The sequence below is a fragment of the Cololabis saira genome, chromosome 10 (genome assembly GCF_033807715.1).
Source record: "Cololabis saira isolate AMF1-May2022 chromosome 10, fColSai1.1, whole genome shotgun sequence".
Taxonomy (NCBI): Eukaryota; Metazoa; Chordata; class Actinopteri; order Beloniformes; family Belonidae; genus Cololabis; species Cololabis saira.
The window spans coordinates 34,121,927-34,145,994 of NC_084596.1; the positions used below are offsets into that span (position 1 = coordinate 34,121,927).

Genomic DNA, 24,068 nt, shown 5'->3' on the forward strand with positions numbered 1-24,068 from the left:
CTCTGAGATGGATGTCATTTCTGATGGCAGTGATTTCCAGAGTGTACAGCTCTTATAAGAGAAGGCATCCCCCTGCAGCGGCTCCTGCACGGCCAGCACCAGGAACTGCTCGAGGTTAGAGAGAGGGAGGACGGGGTCACTGGGGGGTTTGCGGCCAGAGGAGTCTGGGGTCAGCCGCTGCTGCTGGGAGGACGCGCCGGCGCTCACACTCGGCTGGCTGGTGCGGCAGACGGAGGTGCCCTGCGGTGAAACCTCCCCCCTGAGAATAAAGCGGGATTAAAGCATCTGGTGGCTGGAACTGATAGGAAGAGGAGACTGAGTGAGACTGAGTGGGACAGCAGCAGCTGCAGCGTGGAAATATTGTTGGTGAAGGATCAGAGAGGGTTTCAAACCGACATGGGGTAAGTTATTTTATCAGTATTAGATCTAATAACCTACATTTGAGGGAAAATTATTTTTAACAATTATTATTTTATGTTACGTTTTGCTTGAACGGAAAAAAAAACATTTTATAGGTCAAGCTTAGATGTTTTACTCTGTCCCCTTTCTTGCAGAAAAGAAGCTTTGCTCACCTTGTAAGATGTTTCCTCACCACAGAGAAAGGTAATACACTTATCTGCTCAAGTTTACTTTTCTTTCCTCCTTTGCTTGATTCAGTTGGGACCATGGAGTCATTAGACAGACATTACAGTCCTGTAATGAATGCTTAATCATATTTAATTTAAGTTATGTAATTGTTTAAAGTCGTGGCACTGCTGTGGATCTGAATTCATCCTGCTGTCGTTGGAGCGCCTGAGGTTATTTATGGCAAACAAAAGCTCACACAATGAACAGGGATTTTTCTGTCACAGGACAGCCACGAGCTTCCACTAAAATTTCACTAAAATCAGATGTTGGAAAACAGTTTCCCAGGGAAACAGGTCGTGAAAGCGGTAGATTTCTGCAGGAATTAGTGGTGTTCTCTTGGAGGTGCATCTCTGACCTCCGAGGCTTTCTTATCATGCGCAGGGACTTGAGTAAGTAGGCCACATCCATCTGCTGAGAATACAGGTCAAGTAGCTGGATGGGGTTGCAGTGCAGATTTAACATAAGTATTTGCACACGCCGCATTTTGCTCAGTGAATGTTTCCTTGTGCAGGAAACAGCAGCATTGTTGTTACAAGATTAACTGCATGGTGAAAAAGTCATGTTACTTCTGCCGTTTATTTGAGATTGTATTTGCTTATTACAAACATCCAGTTCAGCAAGATGACTTTCATCATGTTATTTTTATTTTATTTTTTTAAAACAGTATAAAAAGTGGGAGTACTAACTTTTGAACATTTCTATTGTCACGTATATGTGGGACCGGGGCTGGTCGGTGCAATTTTTACTCTATTTCTCTGTCTTTTCGTGTGTTCAAACTGGCATATATCTGTCAATTTGGAGGCTGAGATTTCAATTTAAAGAGCAAATATATTGAATAATCCTTTTTTTTTCTTTAATGAATGACTGTGATCCTGTTGTGCATTTGTGCCACCTTCCCCCAGCGCAGGGTTGGTTGACGCATGTGGTCAGAGTGGGCTGGCACACACTTGTAGTCACCGAGAGGATTTGGTAGGAGCAGGAATCAAATTAAACCATTCCCACAGACAAAGACAGCAACAGGGTGCATAATTAATTAGCCCACTTTCTGCAATAAAAGCACTGAGCCAAAGGCTCCTTTGGACAGCTGTTTGTCATTTGAAAACCCTATTTTTGTTTTCAAGAGCAACCTTTGCTGAAATCCTCTGTTGTTGCGTATTGTGTAATTTAAAGAAGCTTATTGGCTGTTTGAGCCCTTTGCTCCTACGGCTGTCTTTTTAGAGGTGTGTCTGTCAGGGTGAAAGTGCTTCTCTTTCTCCTTAAAGGGGGGGTACACTTTCCTGGCTGCAGATCTTCGAGGTTTGTAATAAATGTCAGAAAGCTTGAACCTGGAACAGCATCCCCAGTGAGGGTGCAAGAATGGTGGTGCAGAGAGGCAGTAGTAGTACACGGACAGGCTGTGATTGTTGATGGGGCCACATCTTTATCCCCAAACACACCTCTAATTAAGGGACAAATTCCCGTTGAGTGAAATCCAGACTGGATGTTTGTTGCTGCCAATGGATATACAGCGGCGACGTTTCCAGGGACATCGTGAATGGACGTTATTTCCCTGGTTTGTTTAGCATCCTGGCATCACAGACTACGTTTACTTGTTTCATGAACTTCGAGAGGCTGCAACAGTGTGGTAGGAAAGCTAACGATACGATGGCATTGTCGCCGGAGGCGCTGGACGGTCTGCCAACACCGTTTACACTGCAGGTGGGGAACTGTTGACCTCGACTGGGGACATTGTCGGATGGTGGAATGAATACTTCGAGGATCTCCTCAATCCGACTGACACGCCTTCCATTGAGGAAGCAGAGACTGTGGACTCTGGGATTTACTCGTCCATCACCCAAGCCGAGGTCACTGAGGTGGTTCGTAAGCTCCTCAGTGAAAGGGCACCGGGGGTGGATGAGATCCGCCCTGAGTACCTCAAGTGCCTGGATGACGTAGGGCTGTCTTGGTTGACACGCCTCTACAACGTTGCATGGAAGAACTTCATCGAACTGGGACCTTCAGCATGTGCTGGGGCCGTTTGAAACCGAGTGCGAAGCGGCTTGGATGAGAATCAGCAGCTTGGGCATCTCTATTGGATGCCTCCTGGACGCCTCCCTAGAGAGGATTTCCAGGTATGTCCCACCGGGAGGAGACCCCGGGGGAAGACCCTGGGAACGTCTGGGACTCCCCTCGGAAGAGCTGGAGGAAGTGTCTGGGGTGAAGGAAGTTTGGACATCTATGTTGAGACTGCTGCATCTGCGACCCGGGAACGGATAAGCGGCGGGCGATGGATGGATGGATGGATGGATGGATGGATGGATGGATGGATGGATGGATGGATGGATGGATTAATTGTAGAGGGTAATGGCTCTGGGTAGAAAGGATCTCCTGTAGCCATCTGAAGGATCTGCCGTGGCAACAGTGTTGTAGTGGATCTGAAGAAGCTCTGACTTAAGACACTCTGTTGCTGAATCATTGAGTTGTGAAAGGGATGCTCAGGGTTGTCCATGATCTTATTCATTTTATGAAATATCTTTTTTTGCACAATCATCTCCTTTGTCTTGTTTACATTCAAGATGAGATGATTGTTCCCACACCGTGGGCACCATGGCACGAAATGGTCCACCAGTACCCTGGTGTCCATCACTGATGCACCTAACAACTGCAGAGTCATCTGAGTATTTCTGAAGATAACAGGACTCCAACTTGTGCTGGAATTCTGTGGTGTACAGCGGGAAGAGGAGGGGTGAGAGTACAGCCCCCTGTGGTGCTCCTGTGCTGCCGACCACCTGATCAGACTCACAACCATTCAGTCTCCCAAACTGTGGTCCGTCTGTCAGGTATTCAGTAATCCAGGTGATTGTGGAGGCATCCAGCTATGTGTTCTGGCCTTGCTTTCATAGTAATACAGGCTGGATGGAGTTAAATCCACTGGAGAAATCGAAGAACATGATCCTCACAGTTCTGCCTGATTTGTCCAGATGACTGGGTTTGTTGAAGACGGTGTATGAAGGCATCTTCAACTCCAACTCCACAATGATAAGCAAACTCCAGTGGGTGCTGGAAGGTGCTTTTGTGCTTATTGAAAGATTCAAACAAATCAGTTGAAAAAGTCAAGCGCGGCCTTGGTGTCTTCTAGTCTAAACGAAAAATCCCTGTATAGTTGAGACCTAAGGAGAAGAAAGTGTTGGACAAAGTCAAAGGATTTCTTTGATTTGGCATCTTTACATTTGTTATGCATTTTCAAACCTACAGTATTTAGGTACATGGCTGTAGCTTTAAAGAGCCCTTTTGAAATGTATTTGTTTAAAATGATAGTTTTTAATATCTGCATCTACTAAAAATCTGCAGTATTATATCTAGCTCTTCTTAAGATAATCCTATTTTCATAAATTTGCTAAAGGGCTTGACAATCATCCTGTAAATAAAACTTTCCCATCAGAATGTCATTGCCCTCCCTGTGTCTCCATGTACAGGGAGCAGCCAATCTTCAGCACCCGCGCACATGTTTTCCAGATCGACCCCACCACCAAGAGGAACTGGATACCTGCTAGCAAGCATGCCGTTACCGTGTCCTTCTTCTACGATGCCAACCGCAATGTGTACCGGATCATTAGCGTGGGCGGAACCAAAGTGAGTGACAAGATTCATCCCACCAAACACAAACACAGCACATTAAATCAAGATAAAACAGTATTATAGTAACAGGTTTTTAACATTTGTCCTTATTGAGAAATAATATTTTCAGTGGAAGTGGATGACTTTTCAATAAATCAGCATCTGGAGCTTCTTTTCTCCAGAGATTTAGATTACGAGGAAAAAGCCGGGGGGGGTGGGGGATTCTTCTTAGCACCAAGTGTGACCCAAATTTTTGCTTCCCAGAAGGCAGTGCGGGGTAGCACTTGGACGCTGAGCCGCCCAATCCTGCCAGGTCTGATGTCTGGCTCCATGCTAATCTTCACTGCCGCTGTCTCCATTCAGGATGTTATGTCAAATACGTCACAGCAGAAATAGGGGACGGAGCGTTCATGTAATCATGGCTCTACGGCGGGAAAAGGAGAAGCGTTAGCTTAAGCTGCATTTGCCTTTCAAATCGTACATTTTGATGAATGGTAGTGGGCTTTATAAATATGAATTTTAATGATTCTGTAGAGAGCTTAAGTCAGAGCTTAATGGCAACAGCAGCAAACGCTGGTACAACGACAGCAGACGCTCTATGATCACCATCTGAGTTATGTGTGTTAGCATGCTGATATTTATGAATATTATTCCTAAATACAGGCAGCATGTGGGTTTGGTGTTTAGCACTGTTGTCTCACAGCAACACGGTTTCTTAGTTTTATCCTTGCAGGAATCTCTGAGGTTTGATAAGTTTGATAATTACAACATTCAGTTGGGTGGGATGTCTGAACCAAACATAATGACGCTCTGTCTGATAGCTAAGTGTGCCATTGACATCCACTCATCTTCTCCTCGTGATGCCTTTCAGGAGGATTATGGGCTCACCACAGTCTGAGTAACACAAAGATCTGTTCACATTTTAAGATGAAGCCTGGACCAAGTTTTGTTCCTTCATATATAACCACGGGCAAGAAATATGGACTAAAATAAAACCATTTTTTTAACATCTGAGCATTTTGATGTTGTAAACAATGTTTAAAAAAAAATGAATGAAAATTTTGGTACTTGTGGTATTTTCTTTTCTCTGATCAATATGGTTTTTGAATATTCATTTGCTCTTATGCATGTATTTTATTTTAGGTTTTGTGACTTCAGAACTATGCAGTTTTTTTCCTCCCGCAAGTAAGTTAACTCAGTTTTGGTTGCGTGTGCAGGCGATTATCAACTGCACGATTACGCCCAGCATGACCTTTACGAAGACATCCCAGAAGTTTGGTCAGTGGGCTGACAGCAGAGCCAACACGGTCTACGGCCTGGGCTTCGCCACCGAGCAGCAACTGCATCAGGTAGATCAAACCAAACTCACCTCTGGCCAAAGTATTTCTCACATTTTTTTCCCCCCTTTCCTAAACATCTTTTGTTCTGCATGTTTTTTGGTTTCATTAACTTAAACTGTTCATGATTTATGCTGTCTAAAAGTTTTCAGAGAAGTTTAAGGAGGTGAAGGATGCTGCCCGATTGGCTCGAGAAAAGTCGCAGGACAAAGAGCTCGCCAACACTGCCCTCACCATCGCCGTGCCACAGGTGAGCTCTGCGCTGTGGGAAACCAATCTGAGCATGAAAAAAGGGAAAACTTGTGCGAGGTAGAAAAAATAATGCACATGAATAAAAAAAACTGTTGTCAGATAGCTACTTCCTGAATCCTTAAAGGGCAGTGACATGTGACGGGATTGTCTCTGCATCCCTGCTTTCATACAAGTTCAGCAGCACGGTGTCGTAACTGAGAACCTGCAAGTACGTGAATTATAAGCCAAAGAAACATGAGCTGGGCCAGTTGTCTCTGAGGGAGGTGAGGGTGAGGAAAACTAGGACAATGATAAAATTATCCTGCGTGGCTCAGCAGCACACCACATTTGCATTTTCCTCCATAGCTGCCCAAACCCTCTTAATGTAATGCTAAACATAACGACGTTAGTATGTACTGTGTGCCTGGTGGTGATTTCTCTTTTTTTCTTTTTTTTTCTTCCCATTTCATGGATTTCCTGTGTAGTTCTCACAGGTAAGTGTTTTGGTCAGAACATGTAAGAAACCTAAATGTGTGTACTTTTAGCAGCAAATGTCTCACTTCCATGTAGAAAATTAATCATTCACGTTATGTTAACACTACAAATATTAACAAAGATGATAAAAGGTGTGTGAGAGTCAGTTTATGAATGTTGTTTCAGGACCTCTCGGATGAAATCCAGTCTCCACCGATGATGTGCGTAAACGGACCAGAGGACAAGCTGTTCCGCAGCCAGAGCGCCGACATCACTCTGACTTCTGAGAAGGAACGCATCAGGAAGATGCTCTCTGAGGGGTAACTGGAGCGTCACACGCACCAGAACTAAAAAAACAGCTAATCTGAGGCAACACAAACATGCCGGGTCCAGTCTCAAGCTCAGTTTGAACAATTATGCGCTATGATAAGAACACAGTAAATGTGAGTTTCTGGCTTTGCTTTGCTGATTGCACATCTGTGTCCTTTTCTGGAGGAAACAAATGTAAACGAGAGGTATACACCAAGCTTCCAGTGGTATTATTCCTAATGGCTTGATACTCGGCTGGCTGGACCCCAGTGGTGACGTAGATCCTCTAGATGGAAAGGTTTATTGTGAACCTGACAGAGCTCATACAGAGCGGAGGAAACACGTTCTGGGTAGCAGAGTTGGCTGTGTGATAGAAAAAGTCACTGATGGTGGTAAAAGTAAGAGTTGAAGAGCTGTTGATGACCAGAGTTCCTCGTAACTCCGGGAAGAGGAGCCACTGAGCTCTTATGGAGGTAAATAGCATCAGGATATTTGGTAGGATGACTCCTAATTGGATCTGGCTGTCTCAGGATAAAAGTAGATCTGCAGAGGGCTTAAACTGGCTGGTGTTCAGTTAGGTTCAATGCACAGATACCCCCTTTTCCACCAAACGGGTTCCTGGACTGGTTCGCAGCCAGTGCTGGTGCTGGTTCACAACTCGTTCAACTCGCAAACCAGCTGAGAACCGGTTTGCATGTCATTATGTCACTGCAAACGTCAGTTACGTCGCTGCGTTAGGATTGACGCAAAATCAGGTTAATACAGACTTTGGTCTGCATAGCACCCTCTGTGGATCATATCACTAAAAGACAAGTTGTCTCCTCCTCAGTCAACTGCTGCTTTCCTGCATCCATATTCATTTGTCGCTTAATTGAAAATGCCTTCTCCTAGTCTTGCTATAGCCATTGGTCTTAATAACTCTGCCCCCCTCCGCTTACGTATCTGACTCTTTACTCTAGCCCAGCAGAGAGTTGGTGCTACCTTGGCAAGACATTACCTTGGCCCGGAGCCAGTTCTTTGGGCCAATCCCAAAACACCCCCTACTTTCTACCACTAGCCCTCCCTCACTACGACTACCCCTAAAAAAGAAGGGACAGATTTTAGGGCACTTGAAATCTTCCCAGGGCCCTGTCCCAATACTCCCCCTACCCCTACTTTGAGCACCACCCCTATTTTGCTTGCTACGTCACTGCGTGGTTTACGTTCTGGTACGTAAGCGACTGTGTAGTTACGTTTGCACATACGTCACACCATATCAGGAAGCTGAGAGCCAAAAGCTGTTTTAATTTCAGCTGTAGCGCTGTTAATATGCCACTTTATTAAGTTTTAATATTTTTTCAGGCGTAAAAGTAACCGTTAAGATCCCCAACCTGGGCTCAGTTTATCCAAATAACGCCTGTTAAGAAATTTGATCCGATGTTTTCGGAGACGAGCCGCCGGCTCGGAGCAGCAGCAGCTCACAGACGGGTCAACCTGCACCGTCGTCCCGGGGAGAAACCTGCAGCTCTGTTGAGAATTACCGCTGGCTGAAATAAATCATTTAGGAAAATAAATGTTGGTTTAATAGATGAAATCTAACAGTTGTAGCTACGCCTGTTAAGAAATTTGCTCCGAAAATTTCGGGATGATGATGCCTGCCGTCTCCGGAGCTGATTTATGGTTCTGCGTTAAATCGACGCAGAGCCTACGGCGTAGGGTACGGCGTACGGCGCCGCGTAACCTACGCCGTAGGCTCTGCGTTGGTGTAACGCGGAACCATAAATCAGCCTTTATTCTGGCGAGGTTTGAAAAAGACTTCGCAACAACGGGAAAACGAGTGATTATGTACATTCACTGAGTGAATATTATGAAAGTAAAATATATATTTCTCGCTACAAATGTAATCAAAATGCATTTTTATGCAGAAACTAACTCAAAATATTGATTTTATTCACGAAAAAACAAGAAATGTCCGCCATGTTTTTTTTTTTGGATTCAGTCCGCAAATGTCGACGAAAAGCATTCTGGGAAATTTTTCTGGCCCTAGTTCAGCTAGTCAGCATCGGAAAACACTTGCTCCGTAGGGCCAGATTCATAGCCACTACACTCGTTTTCTTCACTCCCCCTAGGTGAAAAGAGGAATTGGGACACCACTACCCTCACGGGAACACGCAAAATTTAGGGGTAGGGCTGAAAATTAGGGGTAGTGGGAGTATTGGGACAGGTCCTTGGTCCGCATAGCACCCTCTGTGGATAATATCACTAAAAGACAAGTTGTCTCCTCCTCAGTCAACTGCTGCTTTCCTGCATCGATATTAATTTGTTTCTTATTTGAAATTGCCTCTGTCTCGCAGTCTTGCTATTGCCATTGGTCTTAATAACTCTGCCCCCTCCGCTTACGTATCTGACTCTTTCCTCTAGCCCAGCAGAGAGTTGGTGCTACCTTGGCAAGACATTACCTTGGCCCGGAGCCAGTTCTTTGTCAGTGGGAACAGAAAGCCCGGTTCCAAACTCAGCACTGGCCCAGAACCAGCCCTGGAACCGGTTTGCTGGAAAAGGGGAAAGAGAGGATCCACAAGGAGATGGTACAGGGCTAGGTGGGCTCTGGATCAAGCTGAACAGCACTGAGCAGGTAGAGGAGCTGCACCCAAGAGCAGTAAGGAAACCCAGGAACACCTGAGAAACTATCAAACATCCAGAGATAAAAAAAATTAGGCCAACAGGGAAGCAGGGTAAAAATAAACTACACATCATTATTCTGTAGGCTTTTGAATAATCTTCAGAAATAACATGCTGAAATAATCATCTTCTGTCTGACGCCATCAGTCTGCCACGTCACGTCGGAGGAATTCACTTGTATTTGCTGAGTTGCACAAGTTCAGTGACATTTGTGGAAATCCATTACTACACAGCTTTCCTACGGTCCCACCACAGCATTTGAACATTGATGAGTTTGGACTTTGACTGGACCATTTCAATACCTTGATTGTTTTCTTTATCTTTCAGCCATTCTGTTGTAAACCTGCTTGTTGGGATCATTATCCCTTTACGTGAACTGCTTTCAGCTGGTGGGCCTGTGGTTTCACATTAGCCCCACCCCCGACACACACACACACACACACACACACACACACACACACACACACACACACACACACACACACACACACACACACACACACACACACACACACACACATCACCCCCGAGGTCCCTGAGTGTTGGAACGAGCTGCTGGTGCTTTTCAGCAAATGTAGGACTATTATTATGACCAAACATGTCCACTGTGGTTTGTAAAAAGGACATTTTGAATAATTGTAAAAATCCCTGTGAAGGAGAATTGAGGCTGCATTGTTAAGTGTTGGATAGATCACACCTGAGGTCATCGACTCTGTTGAATTTTAAACACCAATTAACCGTCTTCTCTGTCCAGAATGTGGACATTACTGTCTTCAAAGGGCTGTAATTTATCCTTGAGATGAAGGTGATCAGCTGAGTCCTGATCTGGGAAGCAGGCTCTCGTGTGCCATGCGTTTGTGGAGTCATAGTTTAGGTAATTAGGGTCTGTACCCTGCTTGCTGCTTTGGACTTCATATACAGTGCTGCTCAGTTTGTGTTTGGCTGCTTTAACCTCACGTTTTTATACAATATGTTTTTGACTGGAGTTCATGCATGCGAGCTGCGTTATAGATATGGTTCAGTGAAAGTGAAAAGAAATCTCCAGAAACATAAAAGAGGATTTTAAAATAAATAGGCTACATCTTTATAACTATACCAGAAATATGAAATCAGAACTTATTCTCGATGAAAACATCTTAAAAATTATATTCTGTTTAACATAAATACTGTATGTAGGCTACTCCTCTCCTTTCTTCTATTACTTTCACTTGTTGGTGTGCAACAATGGAATGCATTCTGAAATACATTCTGGGATACATCGCCGTCTCAAGTCTACACAACTCTCCACCATAGACTGTATAAAACTCTAAAATTGAACATTTTAACATGTGAGTCAGTGGAAACTGACTCACTTGTGGAGTCAGTCCTCTATCAGTCAGCCGAGGAACTGCAACAAAGCTTAGTTCTGCTTGAGACTCAGGGGGGAAGTTAGAGGGTTGGCGCTTGGTCTCCACTAGATACAGCCTAAATAAAATGGGCGGAGTGAAAACACTTCTGTTCTTGGTCAGGTGTGTGAAGATTTGAGAATTGGACTTTGGCTGCAGATATTGGCCCGGTTTCCCAGATCAGTTAAGTAGCTCTTAACAGCGAAAGACTTCTTTCACAGGCTCCTTAAGATGGTTTGAAAGAAGTCTTTCGCTGTTAAGAACTACTTAACTGATCTGGGAAACCGGGCCATTGACGTTTCGCAAGAATGGATATTAGGAAATGGTCTTCATATTGTCACAGGGGCTGATGAGACACAGGTGCAAACAATCAGGATCAATGGGATCAAGGGAAGTCAAACAAGAACCGGGCACACAAGGATGCAGAATTTCAAAATAAAACAGGGAACATGTCATAAATACAAGATGAAACATAAGGAACCAAGTAAAACAGAAGAAAAGAAAACCAAAACCCATTAAAAATCTCTTAATGTAATTTGTACCAGGATGTGCTGAAACAGAAAAACATCTAAACCATGCAGCACAGTTGCCCACTCCTGCCTTGGACCGTGACATGGATAACTTCATCTTCATCTTAAAAGGAACCCTGGCTATTAAGACATGTAGGTCTTAAAAGATAAATGTTGGTATCAATTATAACAATGTGATATAAAAAACCTTGTTGATGTCTTCGTTTTTATAAAATTTGAAAATATAATTTAACTAGTAGGTCGCCATTGTTGTTTACATTCTCGGTAGTGACGTCACACGGTGGCACCTGCTAGCCCCCGTACACTGTTTTGACACCCAGAAACAGATGAAAACACAGCTAAACAGGTGACGGCGCACCAGCAACACAGATCAAAAAACAGCTAAACATTAAGGTGACGGCGCATCTACAAAAAAGTTAAAAAAAAAAAAGAAAAAAGTGCAGCCCCATACAGCATGAACTACAAAAACACCATAAAACTCAGATAGACTAACCGACCACACGTTTCAACTAGCAGATAGCCGATGCTACAATAAAAACCCCAGCCAGATCTGGTGTCATTAAATTAAATAAAGATGTTCTTGCCTATTTGAAGCGAAGTCCGCGCCTCCCGTTTCGTCAAAGTCCCGGGCCAGTCCCCTCAGCCTCTGGTCTGTCATCACCCAGCACCGAAGGCGGTTTTAGGGGGGGAGAGGGGTGGGTTATGCCCACCCAAACGTGCATCCTTCCCCACCGGCGTCTCCATCCCGGCGGCGGAGAGCGGAGAGCGGAGAGCGGATGGCGGTGCGCTGCGGGCTCTAAAGCCCCGGCTTCGCCGTCTACGGCGGCTACGCAGGCTACGGCGTAGCCTACGGCGTCTACGCCGTAGGCTACGCCGTCTACGCAGGAGCCTAATGCACTGGTAAGATGCGCACGACATTGATCATTTTTGCAGATCTCCCGTGCATCACAGAACTTTGATCCAGTTTGCCTGAACCAAGACGTCTTATGGGCTCCCTCGTCAGCCTCCACGGCCGGGAGAGTGCTAAGGCACATGAACACACAGATAATGGGTAAAGTAAAAATAACATTGGCAAGATAATGTCAGTTGTATGTTCTGAATGTTGGTTTCGATTAATATTCGATAAAATGCCCTCCCCTACTATGTATATGTCCTGTGGCTACCTTCATGGGGATAAATAATTGACTGAATTCAAATCAAAATATGAAAATATGCAGTTTGAAAATCACAAAAGATGCAGTTATGTCTTTAATTTTGCAGAATGTCTGTCAAAGGCCTCAAACATAGCTGCTCACTGGTCACATCTTTGTGTATCAGTCATGTTCACCGGTGAGGAGCAGCATTCTCCTCATGAGCTAATTATCCCAACGAATTAAAAAAAATGGCCCCAATCTCGAACTGGAAGTATAACATTTAATGAGACTCTCCAGAGAAACCACCACTGAGCAAATCATGAAGCAAATAGGTGCAAATATGTCATCTAAGTATAAAAGCACAGTACTGAGAAATATAATAGAGTCCCATTAAATGCTATTTTTAATTATATTGTGCACATTATATCATGGTGACAATACATTTTCAAGACATTAGAGCCAGTTCTGGTAAACTTGATGTTATCCAGGGAAGGCTGCGCTTCTGGACTTCGCTTCAAATGTTCATATATTTGCACTAATGGCTTGATGGTGTTACATAGCAGTACTTTGTTATTATATCAGGTTACAGGACCTAAAATCCATGTTGTGAGTGCAGAAAAGCAATTTATTTTGAACTGGCAGGTAATTCAAAAATAAATCCAAAAGGGCAGAATGCAAAAGGCCAAGACAAAATTCAGTTCGATCCAGTTTTGTTTATATAGTGATCAATGTCATCATAAAGCACCTCAACAATACATTTCAGGGGCCTCATTTATAAAAGAGTGTGTAGGATTCATACTAAAAGTGCACGTAAACCCAAAAGCCGAAAATGGCGGGCGCAAAAAAAAATCGGGATTTATAAAACCGTGTGCAGGCACACTTGCACGCAATGTTTGCTTTATAAATCACAGACCAGCTGGAAGGTTGCGCAGGTGAATTCGCCTCATATCCCGCCCTCTACACGCCCACTTCATACCATAAATGGGCAATGCAAAGTAGTTCATGACTGTATTTGCATATGAATGAGCCTGCTGAGCATGCAGTCTGTTTCTGCTGTGCGTCAGGATGAATGAGACGTGTCGAGCCACCGTGCCACTAAATGTCACGGAGACTGAGATCGAGATGTTGTGGATGAGGTGGAGGACAGGAAAACGACATTATTTGGTGGTCACAGTAAAAGTATAAATAGTATATAAATAGTATAAAATAAAATAAAAATAAAGTGAGTGGCACGTCGTTGCTGCGCTAAACGCCGTGACAGGGCGCAATTTCCACTGGGGACAGGGGGGACATGTCCCCCCCACTTTTCAAAATCATGTTTTTGTCCCCCCCACTTTTTACAGTTTAAAAACTAACGGTAGGCTCAGCCTGTAATTGCAAATCATCAAGACACCCTGTGTGAAGGCGATGCGAAAACGGCACGGCCGCTCTTCAGAAACCAATGGATCAGGCGACTGTATGCTCTGTCTCTGGTTTTATACAGTCTGGTCCAAACATGGACCGTGTGGTCTACTAAGGACAGATTCTTTAGTAAAAGGGATGGTCAGTTACTTTCTCCTCTTTCATTTGTGAAAATGTGTAAGCCATCTTTCCTCTTACAGCTGCTTGTTGGTTATCTCTTCAAAACCTTGCAAGTGGTGAAAGTCTCAACCAGACACTCACTGCAAAATGCTCATTAATGCAAGGCTACAGTTTCCAGAGGTGGCACAAATGTCGGTTAAAATAAAACTATAAAATAAAAAGAAATATTATTTCACTTTTAAGGAGCCATCATGTGAAAAGGTGTGACCTCCTTCTTCTTCTTCTCTTTGTCATGTGTTCAGAATGGTGTTTTACATTGCCTTACTGAAGATTGCATGGACATCCCTGAATAAGATACCATCATGTTGTTAAAAAATATCAGTGTACTTTTCTGCATTAATGTCACAAAAGTGTAAATAACCATCACACAACGTTGGGTTTTGGACTTGTAGCAGGTAACTAGATAAATCCAGCCTAAGGTGGGGGGGCACGAGCCAGTCACTGCCTTGTGGCAGGCACAAGCCCAGATACATGCAGAGATTTGTTTCAGGAAGGGCTTCCGACATAAAACTTAAGTTAAATAAACAATGATGTAAATCGATCTGATTTCCATACCGGGGGTTACGGTCGCCACCAGCGCTGTTAACCCGCAGGGTCCTGATGGAAATTGCGTTACTGTGGGTAGAGGAAGGAGGAGAGGAGGAAGCTGTGTACATAGACATAGAAAAGAGGAAAGTCAAGAGTCTAGGACTGATAAAAAGGGATTTTGAATGTTCGGACTATGACCAGAAAAGCTAGAGAGCTGGTTGACATGATGCAGAGGATGAGGTGGATCTTCTGTGTCCAGGAGACCAGGTGGAAAGGTGGCAAGGCAAGTAGCTTAGGATCAGGATGTAAGCTGTTCTATCACAGTGCCGATGGGAAGAGGAATAGAGTAGGGTTTATCTTGAAAGAGGAGTTTGTTGGGAATGTTCTGTAGGTGAAAGTAGTGTCAGACAGAGTGATGAGTCTAATGATGAGCTGGAAATTGAAGGTGTGTTATTGAATGTTGTCAGTCGTTATGCCCCACAGGTAGGATGTGATTTGGTCTGGAGTGAGTTAAATGAAGAGATGCAGAGTATACCCAGTGGTGAGAGAGTGTCGATTGGGGCAGACTTTATTGGACATGTTGGAGAAGACAACAGAGGTGATGAGGGGTGATGGGCAGGTTTGGTATCCAGGACAGAATGATCAGATGGTGGTAGACTTTGCAATACGGTTAGAAATAGCTGTAGTGAATACTTTATCTAGAAGATGCAGGAACACAGGGTCACTTATAACAGTGGAGGTAGGAGCAAACAGGTGGACTACATCTTGTGTAGACGATGTAACCTGAAGTAGATTAGCAAGTCACCATCTGACCAGTAGTAGTAGGGGAGAGTGTACCCAGACATCATAGGATGGTGGTGTGTAGGATGACCCTAGTCATGAGGAAGATGAGGAGGACAAAGACAGAACCAGGGACGAAGTGGTGGAAGCTGAAAAAGGAAGGAGTCTTGTGTGAGAGATGAGTTGAGACAGACTCTGGGTGTGTGGGAGGTGCTTAGATTTGATTGGACAACTACAGCTAATGTGATCAGGGAGACAGGTAAGAGAGTACTTAGTGTGTCACCTGGGAGGAAGGTAGATGAGGAGACTTGGTGGTATAATGAGGAAGTGCAGGAGCATGTACACAGAAAGAGGTTTGCTAAGAAGAAGTGGGCCACTGAGGGGACGGTAGAGAGGAGACAGGAGTAGAGGGAGATGCAGCGTAAGGTGAAGGAAGAAGTGGCAAAGGCCAAATAAAGGGCGTATGATGACTTGTATTCTACTGTAGGTTGGAGAGTAAGGAAGGAGAGACTGATCTGTACAGGTCGGGGAAGCAGAGAGACAGAGATGGAAAGACGTGTAGCACGTTAGGGTGGTGAAGGATAGAGATGGAAATGTGTTGACAGAATCCAGAGTGTGATGGGAAAATGGAAAGAGTACTTTGAAGACTTGATGAATGAGGAAAACGAGAGTGGTAGCAAATATTAGTATGGCTGGAGTGAGGAGAGTGTTGAAAAGGATAAAGACTGGAAAGGCAGTTGGTCCTGATGATATACGTACCTGTGGAGGTATGGAAGTGTCTGGGAAAGGTGGCACTAGAGCTTTTGACTCTATTGTTCAACAAGATCTTAGAGAGTGAGAGGATGCTTGATGAATGGAGGAGAAGTGTGATTGTGCCGATCTTTAAGGACAAGGGAGACATGCAGATTTGCGCCACGGCAGAGGAATAAAGTTGATGAACCATACAATGAGGTTATGAGAAAGAGTCATAGAAGTTAGGCTTAGGACAGAAGTGAGTCTTTGTGAGCAGCAGTATGGCTTCATGCCAAGAAAGAGTACTACAGATGCAGTATTTGCTTTGGGAATGTTGATGGAGAAGTACAGAGAGAGCCAGAGGGAGCTGCATTGTGTCTTTGTAGATCTAGAACAAGTTTATGACAGGGTGCCGAGAGAAGAACTGTGGTATTGTACAACGATGTTTGGAGTGGTAGAGAAATATATGCTAGAGTGGTGCAGGACATTTATGAGAGCTGCAAGACAGTGGTGAGGTGTGTTGTAGGTGTGACAGGGACGTTCAAGGTGGAGGTGAGACTACATCAGGGATCAGCCATGAACCCCTTCTTGTTTGCTTTGGTGATGGACAGACTGACAGATGAAGTCAGACAGGAATCTCCGTGGACCATGATGTTTGCAGATCACATTTGTTATCTGTAGTGAGATCAGGGAGCAGATGGAGGAGAATCTGGACAGGTGGGGTATGCACTGACAGGGTGAGCAAGACAGAGAACACGTGTGTGAATGAGAAGAACATAAGTGGAACAGTGAGGTTATAGGGAGCAGAAATAAAGAAGGTGGAGGTTTTTAAGTACTTAGAATCAACAATCCAGAGCAACAAAGAGTGTAGAAAAGAGGTCAAGATACGTGTGCAGGTAGGTTGAAACGGGTGGAGAAAAGTGTACTGAGAAATGTGTGATTGATGTGTGACAAAAGAGTATCAGCAAGAATAAAATGAAATGTCTACAAGACTGTGGTGAGACCAGCGATGTTGTTTGGTTTAGAGACCGTGATAATGAGGAAAGGACAGGTGGCAGAGGTGGAAGTAGCAGAAATTAAGATGTTTGAGGTTCTCTTTGGGAGTGACGAGGATCAGTATGAGTACATCAGAGGGACGGCACATGTTAGATGTTTTATAGATAAAGTCATAGAGGCCAGACTGAGATGGTTTGGACGTGTACAGAGGGGGAATAGTGAGTTTATTGGGAAGAGGATGCTAAAGTGGGAACTGCCAGGAGCCCTAGAGGAAGAGCAAAGAGGAGATTCATGGATGTAGTGAAGGAGGACTTGAGGTTGGTTGGTGTGAGAAAAGAGGATGCAGAGGATGGGGGTAGATGGAGACGGATGACTTGCTGTGGCGACCCCTGAAGGGAGCAGCCGAAAGGAAAAGAAAAAGAAGCAGGTAACTAGATACAGTAGGTGGTCTTTTTCATCTTCGGTCCAGTGCCCCGTAACTTCCATGTGTCTCAAAGCCCAGAGACATTGACACCACCTTTGAACAAGAGTAACTAAGGATATCTCATCTGTACAGTAAAGATTTAAGTTGTTGTAGCGTCTCTTTTGGTGTGACAAAGGTTTCCCACAGCGACCCGTTGCACTTTGGTCATATCAGGTACTGATGAATGAGGATTCTTGATGAAACACCATCTGAGGGATTGAAAACTACAAGTCTGGACCCTTGCCTTTTACTCCACAAGCTTGCTCTAGATACCTTGAATGGTTTAATGAAATGATGCACTATAGATCAGAAGGATACGCGTGCAAACCCCTTCCAATGTTTCTTTAAGCAACATCGCTTTTCAAAAGTTTAACCATTGTCTCAGATTTTTGTTGACAAAGTGGAAATGTTTTCTCCGTCTCTGCTCCTCAAATACCTCGTCTCCATGGATAGCCTATTACTTTTGTACCCAATCCTCATTACATGAACTGAAAGAACATCACAGTCTGCAAAGAAAGTGAAGTCTAACTTCTGATATATCTCCATATCTTCCAGGTCTATCTGTGAAATTAACCTGGAGGCTGAGATCTTCACCTTGCAGGACAGCAACTCCAAATTGGTGGCAGCTCTGCACGAAGCTAACGCTAACGTGGAGCAGTGGAAGAAACAGCTGGCAGCGTACCAGGAGGAGACGGACCGGCTCAGAGATCAGGTGACAGTCAGTGGTTGCTGGTGGTTGCTCTGTTTGAAAAACTTCAGTCTCCTAAAGATAGATGCAGACAATAAAACAATCCCCCCAGAGTGTGTGTCATTGCAGCTACAACTTTGGAAGGACAATATTTATTTATATCTCCCTGTTCATGGTTCTCATCCTGTAGAGAAGTTAACTTTGGGACATTTTTCATGTAAGAGTTTTTAAAACACCAATGTTCATCATCACCATCTTAAGAGTTGTGATTTCATCCTGCAACCACTGACATGATGAGCTCATTCAAGAGAGGCGATTAGCCGGGAAGGAGGATATACACATTGTAGAGTGACTTACAAAAGTATAAACCCCTTTGATATTATTCCTATTTTGTTGTATTATAACCTGGAGATCAGACACACTATGCCCTCACCTTTTTAGGCCCGCTGGTGTACAGCAGGCTTTGGGTCTTTAAGACTCTTCCAGGTTCCTGGTTTTTCTTGCGCTGCTTGAACTGGTGCACTTGACACAACAATCTCACCACAAGGCTGTTCACTCAAAACGCACTGGGCACTTTTCCCATTGAGTTATTTTTAAAGTCTCAGAGGACGCGGATGCCAACGCAGTCATAAATCATGAAATAAAAGAGTTTCAAACAGGGCAAACAACAATTGGTCAATTTACTGTTTTTGGATTAACAAACAACATATTAATGTCTCTAATCATCTAAACATTAACGAGAGCTCCGTCACCTCCAGACCAAGCTAGTTCTCTTCATCTTAAAAAGGAGACCAGTTGGCTGAAAATGGTTCAGGTCTCGAGGGTGGCGTGAGGAGGAGAGAGGTTTGTAGGACAGCAATATCCTACTTTCACTGTCCCATTTAAGGAAAAAATGAAAAATCACCAAAGGGAGCTGGCATCCACTAATTTGTCTCTTTCTCTCTCTCTCTTTCTTCCTACTGCTACTTGTCTCTACCATGTGTAGTTTAAAATAAACCCGGCCTCTTGCCGGGTAATCTTGAGGGTCTTTTTTTATTTTACGTTACTGTGACGACGACATCTTTTACTGTTAAAGCGTCTTTCATCCAGGTTTTAATCAGAAAGCCGGTATCATCTTTATATTGTTTTTATCATCTTTGTATGTAAGTTAATCACGTTACGTGTACGTTCACCTTATGTCATGCAGAGGTTTTCAGTCTATACGTGTTTAGGCGGCGTCAAAGAGCCACTAGTCAACCTAAAGCTCACTCTGCCCCTGTATCTACGTTTACATGCAGTCAAAATTTGGTTTATTGCTAATATTCTGGTTACTGAAACATTCGCTCACCTTCTTTAAAATCTCGCTATCCCCGTACTTTCTACCGTCTACAAATACCAAAATGTTCATATCCTTCATTACATTTATAAAATGATTAGTGTCCTCCTCACTCCAAAAGTGTGGCGTGGTCTTGCGTTTCACCGTGTTTTAGAAGTACGTCCCGGACTCAAAAGACCAGGATTCCTTGTGAACAGAGCATGCGCAGAAAACAAATTCATGTTCCGTTTGATGGGGATATTCCGTTTGGCGTTTACATGACCGAATAGTCGGGTTTTAAAAGGAGTAACCCAGGGGTCATATTCGGGTTTTTAAAAACCGGAATATGAGTAAAATTCGGGTCATTTAAAGTGGTTATTGGTGTTTACATGGCCGTGCAAATTCTGGTTATTGCCAATATTCAGGTTTTAAAAGGGTTATTGAGTGCATGTAAACGCAGTCAGTGTGTATTTGGGACGTCAGACGCTGCATCAGGGTTTTGTGTTTTTGTGTTAAGGATGTGATCTAGTTGTATGTGGTCTGTAAGGTGGCTGAACTGGAGGCGCACGGAGGCCAGGGGCCCAGTGACCTGCTAAAAGATGAGCTGACGCAGTCCCTGGAGGAGCTGGAGGCCTTACTGAAAGCCAAAGACGAGGTACGAGCCTTGAGGTCAATGAAGACGACACGGAAAATCATTACACAAAACAACGTATTAAAACTAGTCCTGTGATTTGATTCCTTTTCAGGAAATTCACATTTTGCAAAGCAAAAAGGCAGATTATCATGAACTGGAGCACGAGAGGGACAGCGCCATCCACAGATTAAGAGTAAGAGTGACATCATTTTATAAGAAGGGAAAGAAACATAAAAACCTTTGGGAACAACTAATCGTTGTTGACTAATGGCACTTTTACACTAGTACTTACTCAGCCCGACTCGACTCCCCACGCCTCGTCTCCACTCGCCTTGCCCTCGTTTATTTTCGATACCCAGATGAAAAGTAGGCGGAATGGAGCGAAGCTGCTGTGACGTATTTGATTGTGTGATCTAAACGAAGAAGACAACAACACTAAAGATGTAGAACCTGGAGGAGATGATATATGTGCTGTTGGGTCTGTGACTCGATATCAAGTTAAAAAATGAGAGTCAAAGAAGCTTCAACGCTTTTTTTTTTTTTTTGTTTGTTTGTCTCGGCTGCTGAAAAGTCCGTTGGTAGCAGCGAGCAGTTATGAAGTGACAGAGCTCCTGGTAGATCTGATCGTTCCTTATCGCCCATCTAGATCCCTTTTTAATTCTCTCCTCAGCCACCAGGTTTATGAACATTTGCACCTCAGAATTGGATCACCAAACAGACTTTTGCTCCCATTGCCTGTCGAATAAAATGAAGAAGCCGCGAGTCGCTCTTTCGCTGATTTCTGCCTCCTGACTCAGACGTCTGACGCCTCCCGACCAATCAGTGGCCTGTAGTGTGATGATGTCAGATATAGCCGACTCAGCCGCTTACCCCTCGTTCACACTGAAAGCGTCACGGGAGTCCCGACGCCAGCATCTCGCCGCTTGGTGCATTCACACCGTTTGTGTCTACATGAAAGTACAATCTGCATTGAGAGTTCTCGCTTCGGGAATCCCGGTCTGTGATTGGACGCTGCCTCCGCGTCGCCGCTGTTCATTTGCATAAAGTTCAGATTTTTCAACTTTCAAATTGACGTGCCGCGCCCGCCGCCCGACGCTCCTGCCGCTCCTGCCGCTCCTGCCGCCCCCGCCGCCTCTTGACGCCCGTTTTTCATAGACAATGAATGGCAGCCAGACGCCTATGACGCCCGTGACGCTTTCAGTGTGAACGCAGGGTTAGAACCTCGGCAGAGTAGATACAGAAAAAGAATCTACTCGGCACGCGTCCACCCGCCTCCACCCGCCTCCACCCCTAGTGGAGAAGCGCAAAACTGAGGCGAGTCGAGTCGGGCTGAGTAGGTACTAGTGTAAAAGCGCCATAAGTAGTTAATGTTTCATAAATGTTTAGTTAGCTGTGAAACAGGATAATGAATAAATATAGCATGATAATTAAATTTGTAAATCAATACAATATTGATATTGATCTTGACTGATAGGTGGCAGTTTGGTTATTCTTCATCTTTATCTTTATCTTATTTTTAGTCTCTGACTCTTTTTTACATCATCTCAGAAACACTGCATGACTTTAGTTATCAAAACATCATTAACGTTTATGTTTAACGTTTTTGTAAACAAAAAAAAAAACAATAAACCTTTTTAATCCCTCTCTGTTTGCCTGTTGTCTTGTTTTGTCGTTGTTATCATCTGCCGGTCACCGCAGGAGGTGGAGATGCGCAACTCGGAGTTGGAGCGTCGCATCCAGAAAACGGAGCAGAACCTGAACAACTCTCTGGAGGAGCGGGACCACGTGGACGCAGAGATCCAAAGAGCCGTGGAAATTTTGGACACCAAGATATTTGACCTCAACGATGTTCGCCAGAGCCTTGTTAAACTTATCGACAAGTAAAAGAAAAGATGGATGAAAGTGGCCAAACGCAACCTCCGAGCGACGACGGGTCCGTCGAGGCTGCAGGAGAGTTTGCTCCATGTCATGTTGAACCAGCGGCTGTGCGACGTTCAATGACCGCTAGATGTTGAACGGAGCAACAGTGGATAACATGGTAGTGCCTGTCCAATCCTAATGTCTTGTGTTGCTTTCAGAGGTAACTTTCAATGCAATAAACGTTAAGGTAAGTGCTCCACCATGCTAGACATGTCATCTGGTGCTTGTAGTTTTTCAGTAAAATTGCAATACAGTATTAATATGATTAAGAGGCCTTGTTTTTTTCATCTTTGCATCAGTTATTCCATGAATGAATGCAAATAAAGTGCACAAAACATAATTACTAATAGTTTTGTCTATTTAAGCTCCTGCATAAAATATAGTAATTAATTACTGGATAATTAGTCAAAGTTAAAAGCTCACATTTTGTCATAGCCTGTAATGATGTATTTTACAATAGTTCAGTTGGAGTTTTTCTACTTAAGTAAACGAAATACATATTCAACATTAAAAGAAACATCTGTTTGGTAATAGTGTCTGGTATAAAATAAAAACCTGAACAGTAGATCTAAAGTTTAACACCAAAGATCGCGGCTAAGAGCAGGATGAAGGACTTCTTCAGTGGCTTGTCAATTTACAGTGTTGAATCTTTATTTAGGCAATAAAGAAATGTTATCTTTAGTAAGCTGCAGCAACTCTTGAGAACATGTTAAGCTATAGGATATTTTAATAAAATGCAAAAAGTATAAATAAGGTTTTCTCAAAAAGTATATTTCATGAATTCTACAGATGTGAAGAAACTAAAGGAAAAATATTGTTTAGTCTTGTTTTTCGTTTTTTTTTTGCTTATTTTTGTTTTTTACTAATGGCTTTCGGTGTCTTTTGGAGCGACACACACAGAAACTGTTCTGTGTTATCAGATAACAAAGCACTTGAATAACAGCCTTTAGTGATCGTTACATTTAAGATACTTTTCTGCCTTTATTTCATTTTACCTTTTATCTGTGGACAATGAGCCATTAGGCCTTGAGTGTTGCTGTGTGAATGAATAACTTATTAAAATCTGAAAAGCAAAAAACAAGAGAAGCTGTCTACTCACATAGTGTATTGTTTGACGTGGTCATAAATGACTGTTGCATGACTACTGAAGCCTTACTGCTCTCTTTGAAGGACAGTTATGAATTGTCATGACGGATCAATGTCTCAAAGTCTGAATGGAAATAAAAGCGAAGAATACAGTCACCCTCCCGTGCACTTTCTTTTATTGTTTCCACCCCAAATATTAGCTGTTATCTCACATCAGAGGTGAAATACTTGCAGGTAGTGCAAGTATTTCACCTATGACGGCCTGTGAAAAAAGCTGTTTTTCAGTCTGGTTCTACGCATTTTTCCAGTCATCTCTGGCTCTCCTGTGGACGAAGAAAGGGTCTCCCCAGATTCACATTTCCCATTATTTTACTATCAGTCATTACTTTCTGTTAGACATCCTGAGTTACCCTCAATCACCCTCAGCCACAGAGAGCTGGCCCTGTGAGTATTAAACAACAGTTTTAGGCTCAGAGGACTATTCCAGGTTACCAACAGTAATGTAGGAACAATTAAGAACAACTCGGGTTATATCTTTCGTTTAAATATTATCATGTGTTACCAATAGGGAAGAAATGCTGCCAGGTCAGCAACATATTTCACTTTTTTTATTTGCAAAGAGAAAAGCAACTCTAATGCAGACACTAATGTTTTTTTTTATCATTTTCTCCCTTTAACCTGGGTTTTCTGAGGGCAGAGGGCGCCCCCTGGTGGTGGGGCAGTTTGTCTGCTCAGCAGTTGTTTCTCATCCGCCCTCACTCACTCAGGGGTCAGACACTGCATGATCTGACGACAGCAGCAGTGATGCAGGTTGTTGGTATTTATGATTTGTTCTGAAAACAAGAAACACAGATATATTTATAAATACGTGTAGCAACAATCACATAGCTTGACTTCATACCAGAGTGAGAGACAATGTTACTATGTTTGTGTTACTATATATATATATATATATATATATATATATATACACACACACACACACACACACACACACAGGACACCAGCTACAGACTGTGCAAAGATTCCATAAAGACAATCCAGCACATGATAGTATGATGTAGGATGCTGGACGGTGAGACATA

The 24,068-nt window shown here is 43.5% G+C and overlaps 1 protein-coding gene across 2 annotated transcripts; it reads left to right on the top strand.

Annotated features, from left to right (window-relative positions):
* Positions 1–304: 304 nt before the first annotated feature.
* Positions 305–23,121, top strand: LOC133452942 (homer protein homolog 3-like). Of its 2 annotated transcripts, XM_061732708.1 has the most exons (10): positions 305–401; positions 555–603; positions 4,083–4,239; positions 5,442–5,573; positions 5,707–5,811; positions 6,453–6,586; positions 17,917–18,073; positions 19,891–19,998; positions 20,090–20,170; positions 21,676–23,121. In XM_061732708.1, exons 2-10 carry the CDS (start codon positions 581–583, stop codon positions 21,859–21,861), a joined length of 1,083 nt encoding a protein of 360 aa, XP_061588692.1. In that variant the 5' UTR covers positions 305–401; positions 555–580; the 3' UTR covers positions 21,862–23,121. The 2 variants fall into 2 exon arrangements, with proteins under 2 accessions (XP_061588692.1, XP_061588693.1); XM_061732709.1 differs by lacking the exon at positions 305–401 and having other exon boundaries at positions 560–603; positions 4,049–4,239.
* Positions 23,122–24,068: the final 947 nt, after the last annotated feature.

Coding starts and splice junctions, on each gene's coding strand:
- LOC133452942 (XM_061732708.1), top strand. CDS start 581: ATGTTTCCTCACCACAGAGAAAG. Junction 4,240..5,441: donor TTAGCGTGGGCGGAACCAAA/GTGAGTGACAAG, acceptor TTGCGTGTGCAG/GCGATTATCAACTGCACGAT. Junction 6,587..17,916: donor AGGAAGATGCTCTCTGAGGG/GTAACTGGAGCG, acceptor CATATCTTCCAG/GTCTATCTGTGAAATTAACC.